The 19,183-nt window shown below is 32.9% G+C and overlaps 1 protein-coding gene across 1 annotated transcript in view; it reads right to left on the reverse strand.

Moving 5' to 3' along the window:
- LOC127702141 (uncharacterized) overlaps positions 1–19,183 on the reverse strand; it is a 102,180-nt gene that overhangs the window by 47,798 nt on the left and 35,199 nt on the right. The window contains exons 3-4 of the mRNA XM_052206242.1: positions 10,320–10,745; positions 3,191–3,304 (exon numbers count right to left, since the gene is read on the reverse strand). Of these exons, the coding sequence (XP_052062202.1) occupies positions 3,191–3,304; positions 10,320–10,745 (540 nt within the window). The remainder of the gene's footprint in view (positions 1–3,190; positions 3,305–10,319; positions 10,746–19,183) is intronic.

Genomic DNA, 19,183 nt, shown 5'->3' on the forward strand with positions numbered 1-19,183 from the left:
AAGAAGTTCATCTCCACAAGTAAAATGATATATATCAAATGAAAGATGCATTAGAACCAAGACATGAAATAATAGGCATCTCATGTGCTGGATACCAGGTAGGCATCTCATGTGCTGGATACCAGGTAGGCATCTCATGTGCTGGATACCAGGTAAAGTCTTCTACTATTTAAATTCTTTATCAACCTAGTTATGTAATGTTTAAAATGTTGGCACTGTAATTTATTGGACTTATAAATAAACAAATTATATAACTCAGAGATATTTTTGTTTAAATATGTAATGAGTATTCATCATTCTTTTATAATGTCTTTTTCTTTAGGAACTTAAAAGTGAATCTTCAATGGAAGAGAAGAGAAGCCGCCTGCAAGAGGTATTCAATAAATACCACACTTAAACAAATGTTATCCAATATTAACTGAATTGAAAAATCCCTAAGCAAAACCCTAGAAATTCAGAATGATCAAATTAAAATAGTATATATAGTGCAAGTTTTATATGGTTTCAGTCAAATGGTGCAGGATAAAGTGCACATTATTCTGCAAAATACTTTTTTACCTTGGCAAATGTATAGGGTTATTGAGTAATTCCATATACCCAATATGTGGATTATTTACAGTTGGACAGGGCCAAAACATATGCTTCCAGCCCACTCCCCAAATCAAACTTTTCACCTAAGTTCATACAAATAGAACCAAACAAACTAGAAGCACAAAGGAGACTGAATTGCTCACCTGGACATTTCATTTGTTTGATATATGTTTGCAAGTTTTCAAGAGATGTCAATTAATGATTTATTCTTTCTAATCTTTTTTGCTATTTAAAGTTTCTCTCATCTTTATCTATTATAGATTTCAAGATAAAAGCAAAAAATGCCAAAAATTAGTAAAAGTCATCTTTCAGGGGCAAATTACTCCTATATTTTCGGTCAAAATAAACAAAATGTAGATTTTGACATTCTAAACATTTCTCTACCTCTATTGGTTTTAAAGATGTAAGATAATAACTTGCATTTTACCATTTTGTACTATTTTTAGGGGTTGTGGCTGTGTTGGTTGGCAAGCAGTATCATGACATGGGACACATTTTTAAATTGGATAACCTAAGCATCATTTGGGGCCAAGGTTAGATTCAATTGGACAAGTAGGTTCAGAAAAGACGATTTTTGTAAAAGTTAATGAACAAGCATGATAGACCCCAAATGAGGGCAACAGCTCACCCTGGACCTTTGCTCAGGTGAGCTGAAATGAGCATTATAACAATGTACATAACCTGGTAGAGTTAACATTTTACTTTGGAAAACTTGCTCGTTTTTCAGATTTTTTCCCTTTCTTTTTATATCTGGAAGGATCTTCTGATATCGTAGTTGCAATTGTTTACCAACAGTTTTTTTCTGACGTAAGTTAACAAGTGCATAAGAATTTGGCATTCCATATGTTGTCTGTAGTTATAAGCGGATCTTTGTTTTCGTTTTACCTGTTTATTCAGATAGAATTACACCAGCCTTTCCTTGCTGAATGTTCTCATTAAATGTTTTTTAAACTTAAACAGAAGGCTAATGCTAATAAATCGGATATTGTAAATTTGACGCTGGCATTCCTTTATAAAATTTGGGGTACAACAAAAGGCAAGAAAGAATTATTCTACCAAAAGCAACTATTTTCTGTAAAACTTAAACTTAAAACATTATCTAATTGAGCAAAAAAATTGACAAAATCAATTTCTTTTTTTTTCAAAAAAAACTTTTTTTTTTTTTTTGCTGCTGTAGGACATTTAATCTGCCCTTCAATAATGCGGTTTTTTAAAACTGTCAGTATAGGCAAATGGTGAAATGCATTAGTCAATTGCTGGTACATTGTATGACACAGCTAAATCAGTGCTGGGAAAAAGTCAAACTGAAAGTCCTATATTTCACAAGAGTGGCGTGAAGATGTATAATGTATTTTTTCACACAAGTGCACTTGTCACTAACGCAAACAGTGCAAACTATAACACGCATATACATTAAATGCATTTGTTTCTAGCAATAACCTGTCAACTTTGTCTAAGTTTACAGGGTCATTAAGGGATGTTTGTATCAGACACTTCAGTGTTGAACAAACTATATGAAGTGCAGATAAAGTTGTGGTTAGACAGAAATGCACCAGCATTCCCTTTGATATCGATACTGTCCCTGTTACATGTATGTACAGTGGTATCGCTAACTTTAGATCACTTTAAGTATGTGCATCCTGTACAGACGTCAGAAGTACCAACGATTTCATGACTTTGATATCAATATTGTCCCTGTTACATGTATGTACAGTGGTATCGCCAATTTTAGATCACTTTAAGTACGCGCATCCTGTACAGACGTCAAATGTAACAACGATTTCATGAACAGTATGTCTACAATAGTAGGTAAATGGTGGTATGATATTCAGAGCGGTACAATCACAAAGAGGTTCAAATTTCCAAGATTTCTGAGGGACAGTAGTCCTAGTTTGTATCATTCATGCTCAATGCTGAAATTCAGTAGATTCAACAGTCTCTTTTAAAAACAGAATATTTCTTTTTATCAGGCCAGAATTTCAAAACAAAAATTACAACAAACTGATTTTCAAAATGAGGAAACTTACAGGTGAGACATCAATTTCTATCAAAATCATATCTACAATGTATTAAATATTCCATACAGATGTATAAAGGAGAAGTGGGTTATACTTCAATGAGACAGCTGTCAGCAACCCAATGACAACAGAAATGAATCAACACATGAGCTTTAAATTGTTGTCAAGAACATTTGTGAATTTGTTTACCAGAATATATCACAGATCACATATCAACACAAATTAACCAAAGAAACAAAAACCATTCAGGTATAATGACAACCAAGGTTCCCCATTACTTGGGGCAGTCATATGTACTCCCTGGTACTGACTGTAACTTTAGCATTAATGTTATGCTGGTGTCACCTAAGGACCTGGTTTTACTTTAAGGATCAACTCTACCTACTTTACTAGGGTATGCATGGAACTAACAGTCTTTATACAACCCCCTTTTTTACATGACTTGAAAATCCATATGACTAATAGTTTTTGATACAACCCTGTTTAAGTTCCTTAATTACAACTATGCCAAGAGTTTTTACAAAGACCTGGCTTAATCAAGTATGGCTATGTAACATCTACTACAGATCCTTTATACTTACGAGTAGAAGGAGAAGCACCTAGACTTTGTACATCATTTAATGACGGGGCACTTGTTGTTTGACAGACTAGGGAGTCTAAACACTTGGACTCATCACAGTAAATCTCACACTCATCTGAAATGAATAGCAAATGAAAACATGAGGACTGTAAAGACAACAAAATTAACATCCATATTCATGGAACAACTTAAGTTTTCATATTATTTTATTAGTTATTCTCATATATACAAGCATGTAAACTTTTTTTCCTAAGAAATTGGTAGCTGACTGAATACTTATACTGCATGATTTTATCCCTCCTGTTTTCTGTCAATTATAAAAGGTATGAATAATAAAAAATTAGCAATTTGCTGAAAAATTTAAGGAAGGCATATATATATACATTGTATATTTTATTTATTTCACTTTTGGATAAAACTTGTCAATCATTGCCCATATGGAACCATATCATGCTACTAATACTGTCATAAAATATCAGGTCAAACATTCATGATGTCTGGCAATTGCGATGTTATATTGAAAGTCCACTGATGGTTGTAGGCCAATATGGGGATGTCATGTATGACTATAAGCAATTTAAGGAATAGTACTGTAAAGTCACAAATTATTGCAAGGTTTTTATTAATGCGAATATTGTGACTTTTTGAGTATCGCAATAATTAGAACTCGCAATTTTTTATATCTGATACATAATTACTTGCGTTTTTGTTCATTCTTAAAAAATCACAATTATAAATGCACGCAATAATTTCTGAATTTACAGTACTTAGAAGTGGGCTCATGCTTAGATAGAAAAGGTTAATGATTTTCAAGTCTTGCAAACTGTAAATTTATGCACTTTGTCCAAATTTTTTGCATTTCAGATGATCCTCTTTATCAAAAACTTTGCAACATTCCATGTCCACTAAAAATGTCAACAGTCAACAAATCTTTATGCAGCAACTGACTACAGGGTAAAACAGGGTCCATAGAATCAGTCAGCACCTCACCGTATATAAGCATGGACACAACATATTCCTTTATTCTCCTGTATGTCACTAAATAATTAATGAAATATGGTCATAAAAAAAAGCTTTATTTATTTGTTACTTTGACTCTTACAAAAATTTAGTGAGTACCAGAACATCTTTATCTATGATGAGTTTATTTACAACCACTGGTGGAGTTTTTATTCCCCGAGGGTATCACTAGCCCAGTAGTCAGCACTTCTGTGTTGACATGAATTATCATTGATATGGTCATAATTATAAATTAACTGTTTACAAAACTTTGAATTTTTGAAATACTGGGGCTTTTCTACCTCAGGAATAGATTACCTTGGCTGTATTTTGCAAAACTTTTAGGAATTTTTTGTCCTATGCTCTTCAACTTCGTACTTTATTTGTCCTTTTTAACTTTTTTTGATTCGAGCGTCACTGGTGGGTCTTTTGTGGACGAGGTGCGCGTCTGGCACAAATACAAAATTTCAATCCTGTTATCTATGATGAGTTTATCTTTACCTGATGTTGTTTTATATATATGTACCTTAACTTAATTTTTTTAATTTGTTTTTAATTGCTAAACTTGTGATCTTCATTGATATATAAAATAATCTAATTAATCATGATCAACAACCAATGAATATGTATGGGTATGGAAATTTAAAAGATATGTACTAAGTGACCTAACTTATTCTGATAAAAGTTTATACAGTGCAGCCAAAATATAAATTTTACATCATTGATGGCTGCAAATGAAAAAAGTCCATGGATGAGTTACCTAAATTAATTTCTCTTCAAAGTAACAATCCAAAGTCTGGGTTTAAGTCTGCCTACCAACAGATCACTTATAACACTGAATATTTCCGCTGTCATTATATAGGTATAAACTCTTTAGCACAAGGTCAGCAAGATTTCAGCCAAGAAGCTATAATCCTTCCAACTCCTCAAATGATTTTCAAGTTCTTAGATCTAATAGAAATGTCAACCCCACTCTGATGTTATCAGTACACAAAAAAGTCAGAAGATATCAGGGTGGCAAGCAAAAACCATATGTAATCAAAGTTTTATTGACTGATGTTTGCTTAACATCCAGTGGCTTTTCTCTCTTGATTTTTTAAAAATTCTATAAGCGAAAGTTCTTTGAAAAAAAATTGACAGTATGTTCTTAAATTACCATTCTGAATACACCAGTTGATAGTTCTGAAGAAAATCCAGATAGTGCTGAAATTATATAACTCATGACAACAAATCTAGTGTAAGAAACATAAGTGAATTTGACTTTATCATAGTTTGTATTGTCACTTTGTCATACAACTCAGAAGTGTTATCTCCTCAGAACACTGCAGATACTTCACAATTTTATCAGATTCTGAGATTCTCTCAACTCATTTTTTGGAATAAAGTTGGGTTCTAAACAGTAATTTAGAAGGATACAAGAACTGTAGTTATAGCTTGCTATGCTGTATGGGTTTTGCTCATTGTTGAAGGCTGTATGATGACCTATAGTTGTTAACATTTTTGTCATTTGGTCTCTGGTAGAGATTTGTCTCATTGGCAATCATACCACATCTTCTTATTTTTATATGTGTACTACTGCTTCTTAATGAAAGGCTCCAGGATAAGAGAACTTTGTACTACTGCCTCTTAATGAAAGGCTCCAAGTCTATAATTTGGTGTACTACTGCCTCTTAATGAAAGGCTCCCATACCTGCCAACATTTCAAAATGCACATGGGGGTTTAACATGTAAGATGGCTCTCATTATCCCACAAAACCTTTAAAGGGGCCTTCAAATTTATTTTAATGATGTTTATTTGCTTCTTCATACTTTTAAAATCATATACAAATGGTAAAATTGATTTTTTTGTTTTAAATTGTGGACAAAATTGCTCTTTTAAAATTTCCAATTGGGAGCCTCCATGGGGGAAATCCCCCACAAATAGTGACAGTTGGCAGGTATGGGCTCCAAGTTTATAATTTGGTGTACTACTGCTTCTTAATGAAAGGCTCCAATTCTATAATTTGGTGTACTACTGCCTCTTAATGAAAGGCTCCAAGATAAGAGAACTGTGTACTACTGCTTCTTAATGAAAGGCTCCAGGATAAGAGAACTGTGTACTACTGCCTCTTAATGGCAATCATACCACATCTTCTTATTTTTATATGTGTACTACTGCTTCTTAATGAAAGGCTCCAGGATAAGAGAACTTTGTACTACTGCCTCTTAATGAAAGGCTCCAAGTCTATAATTTGGTGTACTACTGCCTCTTAATGAAAGGCTCCCATACCTGCCAACATTTCAAAATGCACATGGGGGTTTAGCATGTAAGATGGCTCTCATTATCCCACAAAACCTTTAAAGGGGCCTTCAAATTTATTTTAATGATGTTTATTTGCTTCTTCATACTTTTAAAATCATATACCAATGGTAAAATTGATTGTTTTGTTTTAAATTGTGGACAAAATTGCTCTTTTAAAATTTCCAATTGGGAGCCTCCATAGGGGAAATCCCCCACAAATAGTGACAGTTGGCAGGTATGGGCTCCAAGTTTATAATTTGGTGTACTACTGCTTCTTAATGAAAGGCTCCAGGATAAGAGAACTGTGTACTACTACCTCTTAATGAAAGGCTCCAATTCTATAATTTGGTGTACTACTGCCTCTTAATGAAAGGCTCCAAGATAACAGAACTGTGTACTACTGCTTCTTAATGAAAGGCTCCAGGATAAGAGAACTGTGTACTACTGCCTCTTAATGAAAGGCTCCGAGTCTATAATTTGGTGTACTACTGCCTCTTAATGAAAGGCTCCCAGTCTATAATTTGGTGTACTACTACCTCTTAATGAAAAGCTTCAGATCTATAATTTGGTGTACTACTGCTTCTTAATGAAAGGCTCCAAGTCTATAATTTGGTATACTGCCTCTTAATGAATGCTCCAAGTATATAATTTGATGTACTACTACATCTTAATGAAAGGCTCCTATTCTATAATTTGGTGTACTACTGCCTCTTAATGAAAGGCTCCAAGTTTATTATTTGGTGTACTACTGCCTCTTAGTCATGAAAGGCTCCAAGTCTATAACTTGGTGTACTACTACATCTAAATGAAAGTCTCCAAGTCTATAATTGGGTATACTACTACCTCTTGATGAATGCTCCAAGTCTATAATTTGGTGTACTACTATACTGCCTCTTAATGAAAGGCTCCAAATCTATAATTAGGATTTTCATTGTTTTTTTTAATATTTGATATACTGCAGAACATCCATTTTGAAATTAAAAACTGACATCCCTACAATGACTTCAATTTTCAAGATTGAAAAAATTAGGTAGCATAAAGGAGAGATAATTTTGACGAAGTAGAAACCTAACTGTTATATGCATATCCAACTTTAAAAAAAATAATGATAAAATTTTCAATTATGTAGTATAGAAATTTTGGATACAATGCTTTGTAGTCTGTTACTGACATAGTTAACTTTTTTGATAAAATCCTACAAAATCAACATATGTTACATTGTATGCCAGGTGTAGATGCAATAACTCATTTGAAATTGAAACTTAAAAAAGAAAATCATTTTATCTCTCATGATATTTGCACACGATTTCGGTACCAAAGTCAAAGTTAAACCAAAAAATTACCAATATCTTGTCAGAAAATTCAAAACCTTTTACAACATAAAACTTATCAGTGAAAAACATATCAAATCTTTCTTTATAATTTTCTCTGCATAGAAAGATAATCTGAAAACTCATAAATTTGTGCAGAGAATGATCTTATGAAATCTTGATTATGACAAGAAACACATAATGACTATCTATTTCCTTTTAGGTAATATCGGGGAGAAAATAATTATGTTGTTAATGGGACTGCACTGTTATTACGGACACAGATGAAAATATAATTGCTGAAAAAATTTCCTTCTTGACAGTGATATATTATATAAAACTCTTCCAATTATGTAATATCATTATCAGTGTTCTTAGACTCAATGATATGACATAAGGTGTGTGAGAAAAAATAGTCGTAGCCAATCTTTGAACATGTTAATGGTAATCAGGAAATAATGAGAACCTTTTGATATAGTCCTGAAAACTTTCCTTTAAGGATTCTGGTTTCCTAGGCATTTTAATCATGGCTTTTCTTAGCAAAATAATATTAACTCTTTTGTACAATTCTACAGCCCATATGATAGAAATTTGATTTTCTTGGTACTCTTTTTGTGATAATCGGGAATGTGCCAGTAAATTGACCAATGAACCATGAAAATGAGGTCATGGTCATATGATACATGCCAGACAGGCAGTCTGGCATGTACACCTTACAAGTAATACATGCACCAAATATGATTGACCTATTGCTTATAGTACCTGTATATAAGAAACAGACTTAAAACCATTAGGAAGGCAGGGGTAATCTATAATATAAGTCTAATTCAGGTTTCAGACAGGGTATAGAATGTGACATTCCTGTCTGAGAGTTTATATTCCCTTCCGGGAAAGAATATAAATCCTAAGTCAGGAATCTGATGTTCAGTAGTTGTCGTTTGTTGATGTGGTTCATAAGTGTTTCTCGTTTTTTATATAGATTAGACCGTTGGTTTTCCCGTTTGAATGGTTTTACACTAGTAATTTTTTGGGCCCTTTATGGCTTACTGTTCGGTGTGAGCCAAGGCTCTGTGTTGAAGACCGTACTGTGACCTATAATGGTTTACTTTTATAAATTTTGACTTGGATGGAGAGTTGTCTCATTGGCACTCATACCACATCTTCTTATATCTATTAACCAGGAAAACATTGACAAATGAACATTCAAAATGTGGTCAAGGTCAGATAAACCCTTCCAGACAGACATATACACCTTACAATCATTCCATACAACAAATATAGTTGACCTACTGCTAATAGTTTCTGAGTTACCGACTTGAACACACAAACTTAAACATTGATTACTGGTCCATGAAATGAGGCTGAGGTCAGGTAAACCCTGTCTGATGGACATATAGACCTTGCAATGATCCCACATACCAAATATAGTTATCCTATTACTCATAATAAGTGAAAATTCACATGCCAGTGAAAAACATAACACAAATAAATGGAGAATGTGTCCCCATGGACACAGATGATGCCCCCGCTTGCATACAACATTATAAAGGGACATAACTCAAGAACAATAAAAGTGACGCTACCCAAATTTGTACTTGATCTGAGTTTTGTGGTAATAAGTATTGTGTAAAGGTTTCATAATGTTTGGTTGGGGCAAACTTAAGTTACAGAACAGAAACTAAAAATTTTGCAATTTTTCGATTTATAAAGGGGCATAACTCGATAATGATTAAAGTGACGCCACCAAAATTCAATTTGATCTGTGTTCTGTGGTAAAAAGCATTGTGTATAAGTTTCATAACATTTGGTTGAGGCAACTTAAGTTAGAGAACGGAAACTAAAAATTTTGCATTTTTTTTCCATTTATAAAGGGGCATAACTCAAGAATGGTTAAAGTGACCCCACCAAAATTCAAACTTGATCTGTGTTTTGTGGTAATAAGCATTGTGTTTAAGTTTCATAACATTTGGTTGAGGCAAACTTAAGTTAGAAAAAGGAAACTAAAAATTTTGTAATTTTTCCATTTATAAAGGGGCATAACTCTAGAACAGTTAGAGTGACACTACCAAAATTCAAACTTGATCTGTATTTTGTGGTAATAAGCAATGTGTATAAGTTTCATAAAATTTGGTTGAGGCAAACTCAAGTTAGAGAACGGAAACCAATTTTGGGACGTACTGACGTATGTACGTACAGACGGACAAGGGTAAAACTTAATGCCCCCTCCGCTACGGCCGGGGAATAAAAACAGAAACATTTACTGGTACTGAATATCTATACTGCATGGTGAATGTTCAACAAATACCTGGTACATGAAAAACCATTAGGAAGCAGGGGTAATCTATAATATAAGTTTAATTCAGGTTTCAGACAGGGTATAGAATGCGACATTCCTGACTGAGTGTTTATATTCCCTTCCGGGAAAGAATATAAATCCTCAGTCGGGAATTTAACATTATATACCCCGTCTAAGACCTGAATAACATATATAATATATCTGTTTCATGCCATTCATTAATATAATTTAACTTGGTACTTACTACTTTTTTGAAAGTCTATATCTAATTTAAATCCACTCCTTGCATTCTTCACCCAAACAAAAATAATTTTCACAAAGTTTGACTTGTAATGAAAGACTTGTGGTAGTTTGTAATCGTAATTACAAATAGTTCTACTTTTAATTTCTATTCCTTTTAACGTTCTTTCCTTAATTATTAACTCAGGGGGGAGACAGTTTTTCCCCTCCTGAACAGTGTCTGACCGAGTCAATTCCTCGGCAGGAGTAAAAGACGTGGAACTCTGAAGAGTTTTAAATCCAACGAGATCAGTGAAATTGAGTTGAATAATATAACTATTTTTTGGTGCTGTTATTACATATTCACATTTTCTTTCATATCCTTTTTGTTGATAATCTGATGATATAGCGTTGATCTTATCTTTCTTGGAGTATGTGAAACTGCACACTGCTGCAAAAGAGAGACAAAACAATGTTATTACATAGGTAATGGTTTTGTTGTAATAGACAAAACAAAATATCTGTCTACAGTTTCATGAAAATTAATGGTTGTCAAATATAAATGAACCCTGAATAGAATCTTAGTGTGCACCTGACGTCTGCCACGTTTTGCACTAATTGACCTCTCTTCGCAATGCTGCAATCAACAAAGAATTACTTGGAAGACTTCTCTTAACAGAAAATACCTTCCTTTACACAACTAAGAAAGTATTTAACATTTTCTCTTTTGATGTAATACGATTTGTCCCCTAATTTTTAAAAGAAACAATGAAAATTGTTTTCACACAATTGTGGGCTTGTTGAAGCATCCCTAAATCTATAAAAGAACTATAGAAAACTGTTCTCAAACAATTGTGGGCTTGTTAAAGAATTCCTAAATCTATAAAGGAACAATACAAAACTGTTATCAAACAATTGTGGGCTTGTTGAAGCATCCCCAAATCTATAAAGGAACTATAGAAAATGTTCTCAAACAATTGTGGGCTTGTTGAAGCATCCCCAAATCTAAAAAGGAACTGTAGAAAACTGTTCTAAAACAATTGTGGGCTTGTTGAAGCATCCCCAAATCTAAAAAGGAACTGTAGAAAACTGTTCTAAAAAAATTGTGGGCTTGTTGAAGCATCCCCAAATCTAAAAAGGAACTGTAGAAAACTGTTCTCAAACAATTGTGGGCTTGTTGAAGCATCCAGATTCATAGTAAACATCATAAGAAATCCATATATATATGTATTGGATGTTACAAATTTTATTTTGAAAATTAAATATTAGGACAATCCATTAATACAGGTGAAAAGTAAAGTCCAGATGAAGGACAGCAATTAAAGCTTCATCCTTTGATATACATGTACTTGATATTTCATATTCTAATATAGGTGCTGAAAAGTCATATGAATATAGCCCTGGTAAAATATTCAAATGTACTGCAATATGGGAAGGCTATTGTAACTTGTTCCTTTCACTAAATTTTTTGGAGCTCATGGTGAAATTTTTATTTTTAATGAGGTATGTGCGCGGTAAAACATCCAACAAACAATGGGCTGCCATTGTTTGCTTCTCATTTACCTCACTTCCAAAATAAACTTCTGAAAAATGAATAAATAAAGCTTTTTTTGCTACGGTAATCTCTAATTATAAAAACAGAAGTTTTATTGTAACTTCAATGTTGGCAAATAATGTCTGAAGTGTTAAATTGAATTACAAACACTTATAAAAATCCTTTAAAATAAGGACAACAGTCCTCAACACAATTCTATCTAAACAGCACTTTTGTTGTATCACTACAAAGTGTCTTCTTTTTTTATCAATACCTTTGTGTAATTTATTATTTTCTATACAAAAGACTAAAGTTCAAATGGAACGTAGTAGTTTCACAACAGTCATAAAGAATACCTATCAGACTTGAATACCAAGGCTTTATGATGAATAATGGCGAGTTATATCAACCACATAAGGACATAAGAACTTTTAAAATGAAAACATCTAGATCTTTAAAAAAAATTTCAAGGCATGCAACACAGATGTAATGTAACATTTTTTTTTTTCCAGTTGCATGTACCCAATAAATTACATTCATGCAGAGACCAACATGTTATACAAATTATATGAATTAAATGTTTGTTTATTAACAGGTGGGTGGCTTTCAAATCAATCAATCTTTAAAATTACAAGTGCATCTGAAAAGTGAAGGTCAGAATATTACTTTTAGTATTAGGTGTAACTGAAATCTGGCAAGTACTGCTGGTTCTTAAAGACCTTTTAAATGCCTACATCTAACACTAACAACTACGCTGACACGTAAAGGGTCGTCTCATAACTAGTAATAATAACCAGCACATTTTGATCCTGATTTCCAATTTTTGTACTGTTTTTTTATTCATTGTTCATGTTTGTGGTCATCCTGTAATAGTAGCTGCACTGCGTTGGTTTTTTATTGTGTGCTTTAGTTTTTTAAGCCTAAAACTGGTTTAACCCCAACCACATTTTGTTCCTGTACTAAGTGAGGTTATATCCATCATGTGTTGATCGTTTGTCTGTTTTTTTTCTTCCATGGAGTCGAATGTTGGTGGTTGATGCGGTCTGTTGTACTGTCCAGTATTTTTCAGCGATTCCTGTTATACTTTTTATATATAAGTAATTAATCATTGCCATGTCTACCAACTTGCTGATTTAATGTGAATTTTTTGCCATCTTTCAGAGTACACAAAAACCCACTCTTTGTTGCAAATATACTTAGCAGATCCAGAACAGTATGACAATGAATAATCATGTGATCTTGACCTAGAAAATCAGTAGGCTACTAGCTCTAACTATTATACTGTATGTGTATACCAAGTGTGGTGAAAATCTGTTAAGAAATTTACAGTGTCCACAAGTGTGCAACGGAAGGATGCACAAACAGTTTCAGTTACAACATCCCTTCTACAACAAAGTGCAGTCTTTCAAGGAAGACTCTCTCACCTAAATAATTATATACATAATCATATGATTGCAGAATAAACCGTTGACACAGAGATATAGGTCTCGCCTGTATGCAATTTTGATAGTAAAGTGCAACTGTTTAAATCAAAATAGCAATACTTTAACATGCATAATATGCAAAATATTTAAAATCAATGAACCATGACTGAAGGAACAAGGCCAAATAATTTCCCTGAAAATAAGATCTTCCAATACTTATACAACTGCATACCAAATATCATTGACTTTTCTGATAAGTGGTTCCCATTGAACTGACCTAATCACAAAGTGCAAAAGTTTCAAAGTTAATAGACCATGACTGAGGGGGCAGAGCCAAATAATCTCCATGGAAATGAGATATGCCAATGCAAATACAACTGCATACATCAAGGCTAGACAAATAAACCCAATAGGGATGTGAATTGATTGCAGTAAATGTTTACTTATATGTTTATACAATTCATTGTGAATTTTTTTATAAAAACGAAGAAAATATGCAAATAGGTATTTGCATGATATGCTAATACTTCTTCAAACTACAGGTAGTCTAATACTGTTGAATTGAAGATGAGTATGTATAAACAGTAGGTGTCATTATTTCGTGTTGAAAGTTATTGAAAATATCTAATAAAACTATTTCAGTGTTGTGTCTAGATCTAGAAACAAGACAAAACAAACATGGGAAAACCCAAATCATATTCATAATACTAGACATTTAGAATAAAAAAATATCAATACATTAATTATGTAATAACCTAATAAAGTATTGTTAATACTAGAACATTTGAATTCAGTGTCATATTCCTTAGTTCCCTGTTGTAAATATTTTACATGAATCATGTAATTTTGTAGGCAAGTGAACAACAACTACAGGAAATATTATTCAATAATAAATATTTATCATCAACATTATAAACAATTCTTTATCATCCATATTATAACAAAATCTTTATTTTTATCAATATTATGAGACTATTTTTAATCACTATCAATATTATATTATTATGTTCTGGACTGACCCAGACAACCAATAGAAATGAAAGGAGATGTGCAGTTCTGGACTGACCCAGACAACCAATAGAAATGAAAGGAGATGTGCAGTTCTGGACTGACCCAGACAACCAATAGAAATGAAAGGAGATGTGCAGTACACGTCTGTGCAGTTCTGGACTGACCCAGACAACCAATAGAAATGGAAGGAGATGTGCAGTACACGTCTGTGCAGTTCTGGACTGACCCAGACAACCAATAGAAATGAAAGGAGATGTGCAGTACACATCTGTGCAGTTCTGGACTGACCCAGACAACCAATAGAAATGAAAGGAGATGTGCAGTACATGTCAACCTCAACCCATTGGCACGAAAAACCTAAAAGACTTTTTTATTGTATTCAAATTTCAACCTAATATAAGCGCTGGTGCTTTGAATTGTTCTGAAAGGGGTTACAAATTGGTTATTATATACATTCAAACAAAAACTCTGGCTTCTTAAGATCTTAATTTAAGATTTTGTTCCTGATTTATACATGACATTGTTTCTTATTTTTACTGTAAATGACCTTCTTCATCCCCTTAATTCAACCTTAGGGAATAAATATTCAGTACTTTTCCTTCAATTGTAACACTTATATTTCCGATAGTGATAATGGTTTGGCTAACTTTTGGAATTTTTTTATTCTGCCAAAGAGTTTAAACTACATAATTTATTTCCCCTTCTTAAAATGTCCTAATAGGGTGTGCACTTCCATAAATTCAGTATTTATAGTTATCTACAAGTGTACAACAGTTTGAGAAATGTTTATTATTCAAATTCTTAGTATCCATACATTCGTATGCTATGTACATACCGAATTGATTGGAACTGAAGTTTTTTACAGGTAGGGGCCTCGGTGGCCGAGTGGTCAAAGTAGTTACTACTGTAATCACTAGCCAGTCAACACTGAGGTTGTGAGTTCGAACCCCGCTCGTGCGGGTGCACTTGACTCCAATCTTAATTGACTAGGATTGTCAGTTTTCCTATCGAAGGTCAGTGGTTTTCTCAGGGCACTCCAGCTTCCTCCACCAATAAAAACTGGCCGCCACGAAATAGCCCAAAAGCGGTGCTTAAAAGTGGCGTTAAAACACCAAAAATCAAATCAAATTTTTACAGGTATAAACTATAAACTGACATATAGTATTTGTAAAAAACATTTGAATTCTACTTGAACAGTTGGCAGATTTTACCTGCCATCATAGTATTCAATATATACACAGATTACAGTTTTCTGCCTGCTGTTTATATGATGCAAAACAATAACAATATACTACCATCACACCTTACAAGCTTATAGTCTCAGACACAATGTCTGCACAAAATTTCAAATCTATCAAGTATTAAAACAAAAATAGGCTATTAACACAACATTGGTAAATGCAATGCTTTTCATCCATGTTTAATTTGTAGTGATCAATACAAGGTACAAAAGATATGGGTTTCCTCCACGTGTTACAAGATAACAGACTCCAAATATTTGACTAAGAGACAATAACTGATGCTTTTAAGTCCCATTGGAAGTTTTACTGCCATTTTATAAAATCTTGAAAAAGATGACAAGAACTTATCTTTAAGCACTTTGGAAACAATCAGTGTCAATGCCCTTTTTTGAAAGATCAGTACATTTTGATGGTCTTTAAAACTGATGATAAGGACCCACTTAACAAATCTGTCTGTTGTAATCCCTAGTAAAGCTGATTTGATAGTCTGTGTTAAATGAAAACATTGAAGAAAGATTAATATCTATATAGTACACCTCAAATAGAAAATCATGCAATTTGTTAAATGTGCTATAGGGCTTAAATAGGGTCATCATATTTTTTTACTTGTCTCATTTTGCCTCAGTGGTCAAGTGGTCTAAAGAAGTTCATACACAACAGCCTGTGTGGATTTTGCTTTTTCCACCGGCCCACCGTGGGCAGTCCACCCGTGCCCACTCTAGCTATAATCTCTTTTTTGTAAAATATTGATTACAAATGCTTATCTGCTTTTTTCAAGTGATTGTACTTGCAAGTCTTTAGATGAAACAAAAGAAATTGAATGCCCACTCCTACAGGTGGGCAGAGTGGACAAGGTACAAATTTTGCCCACCCGGTGCCCACTCCCATGGTGGGCCGGTGGACAAAGCAAAATCCACCCGAGCTGTAGTGTATATGGCAATAACCAGCCGGTTAGTCCTGCTCATGGCGAGGTGTGTTTGACTATGTCCTTAATTGACAAGAATTTCCAGGTTTTTTTTTTTTTGCAAAGGGCACTGGTTCTCTGAGGATACTTCAGCTTCCAATAAAAACTGACCGCCATGAATCAGCACCATATAGCCAAGTTACCTAGAACCAGCATTAAACACCAACAAACAAACATATGCCTCAATTTTCACAACGTTTTACTAACAATAAAAGATTTTGAAAACTGAAGCCAATAAAATTTCATGTTTAAAAATAAAAAGTTTGAAAAGCCCAGTCATGAGATGTCTATGACATGTGCAGATGCAAGAAACAAGCACATTTTTTTAGGTTTAGGGAGAGCGATTAATTATCTGAAACAATTTTTCTGTCATGTCAATAACTTCATTACATCACTTTTTAGGCTTTCTCATCCATTCAGCAAAAACCCAGTAATGAAAATCACAAAAAGAAGACAAATATGTCATTTGAATGTATGTCCTCTTAAAAAACATGATAAACAAGAATTTCAGCTGGAGCTTTTAATTGAATTTAATATTTGTCCTGTCACTTGCTTTTAGAAAAAATGATACAAGATTTTCAGCTGCACCGGTATAATTAATTTCAGTGTACACAGTAAATTGTGAATTAAATATTAACATGAATATGCATGTATTATTGTTACTCTTTGACAATCAACATAAATGGCAGTTTTATATTGTAAATTTTAATATTATTTTAACTTGAATCATAAATTTCCTGGAATAGCTTTAATTAATCTGGGATTTTTTGTATTTTGATCAATGAAGAACCTTTATACCAACACATAATTAATACTGGTAAAAACAAGAATGTGTCCATAGTACACGGATGCCCCACTCACACTTTCATTTTCTATGTTCAGTGGACTGTGAAATTGGGGTCAAAACTCTAATTTGTCATTAAACTTAGAAAGATCATATCATAGGGAACATGTGTACTAAGTTTCAAGTTGATTTTGACTTCAACTTCATCAAAAACTACCTTGACCAAAAACTTTAACCTGAAGCGGGGGTAGACTGATGAACAGACGGACAAACGAACGGACGCACAGACCGAAAAACATAATGCCCCTAGGTGGGGCATAAACATTGAAGGTACTAGAACAACAACAGAGTGATGAGTCTGATCACATATGGACAAATGAATTGACCAACAGACTGGTCAAAAACATTGTAATCTCTAGATCTTGTTGATTAGAGTTTGATAACTGATCACAATAATTTCTGATTTGTCAATACCAGAATGAGGTTCTCTTGTTCATGTTAAATTATCTGCATAAACATTTAAATATTACAAGCAAAAATTAAATTCTAGAAGGTCTGATGTTCAAAAATATCTCATCAACTTCTGAATTTACAGTATGTCCTCTCACTTAGGTTTTGAACAGACATGAAAGAATATTTCTAGTTGGATAAGAAACAAAACTGAAAGGTCAGTTCAGCTTTATGCTTAAGAAAATGAGGATTTTACAGATATGCAGAACAAAATACTTGGTTTCTCAGGCCAATTATCAGGTGACCATTATTAAGTACCTTTAATATAACATCTATACCAGTTTGGTGTAATATGCATGTCTAGTCTAAGTCTATAAAAAAATGAGTAGACTAGTTGTATCCTGTTAGCTTACATAATACACACCTTCAATCAGATATAACTATAATTTAACACATGACTGGCATGTATTAAATGTTAATTACCTTACTATAATTTCAAATGCAGAATGTTAATATGACTTCTAATTTATTCTTTTTATTGGTATCTACTGGTTAGTTTTCAGGTTTGTGTAAATGTCACAAGTGATCATTTCTAACCTTTAAATTCAAAAAAGAAAATTGTAATTATTGAACAATTTTCCATCTTGTTAAAAATGGTAAGGCAGATCCTCTGAATAAATAAATCCATCGTAATTTAACTGTAAAAATCTTTTATCATGAAAATTCAGAATATCACAGGTCGAAAACATCAAACTAAATTCAAAAATGGTGAATCTGTCTAATGTAACAGAACTGTGTTTTAAAACGGAAACCTATGTAATATGAACTGTATCAAACCATACAGTGAATATTATTTGGTAACTTAATCTGTGTATACAAACACCTGTCTTAAAAAACAAGCGCTCACCTGGTAAGGTTTATTCCCGATTGTCCCACTTTTTAAAATTTTAGAGTTCTGATTGTCCCACATGAAAAGTTCTGATTGTCCCACATTATATTATTATGTAAAATGTTCTTAAATAAACAAGGTAGTTGTTGTTTGTTTTACTAAATAAACAAGAATTAAAATATGATTTTTTAAATCATCACATTAAAGCACTTTTGATGAAATAATATAAAATTTCTGAGTTATAAAATATAATGTTACTCTTATTTGTAAAACAAATATCAGTATTGTATTTTTGATTACATTTTTTTATTAAAGTTTTTAAATAAATTTAAAAATAATACATGCAATGATTCTAAATGCCCCTGCGGTTCTCCTGTTGAAGATGTCATCCATTACTTTCTAGAATGCCAATTATATTATAACCAAAGAATATCTCTGATTAATGATCTTATAAATATGAACATACACATTGATATTGAAACGCTATTGTTTGGAAAAGATGCATATAATTACGAAACTAACTCTAAAATTTTTGATAAAGTTCGTTATTTCATTAAACAGTCAAAAAGATTTTAACGTTCTAAGTCAGCAG

This window comes from Mytilus californianus, unplaced genomic scaffold, assembly GCF_021869535.1.
Source record: "Mytilus californianus isolate M0D057914Y unplaced genomic scaffold, xbMytCali1.0.p SCAF_5, whole genome shotgun sequence".
NCBI lineage: Eukaryota > Metazoa > Mollusca > Bivalvia > Mytilida > Mytilidae > Mytilus > Mytilus californianus.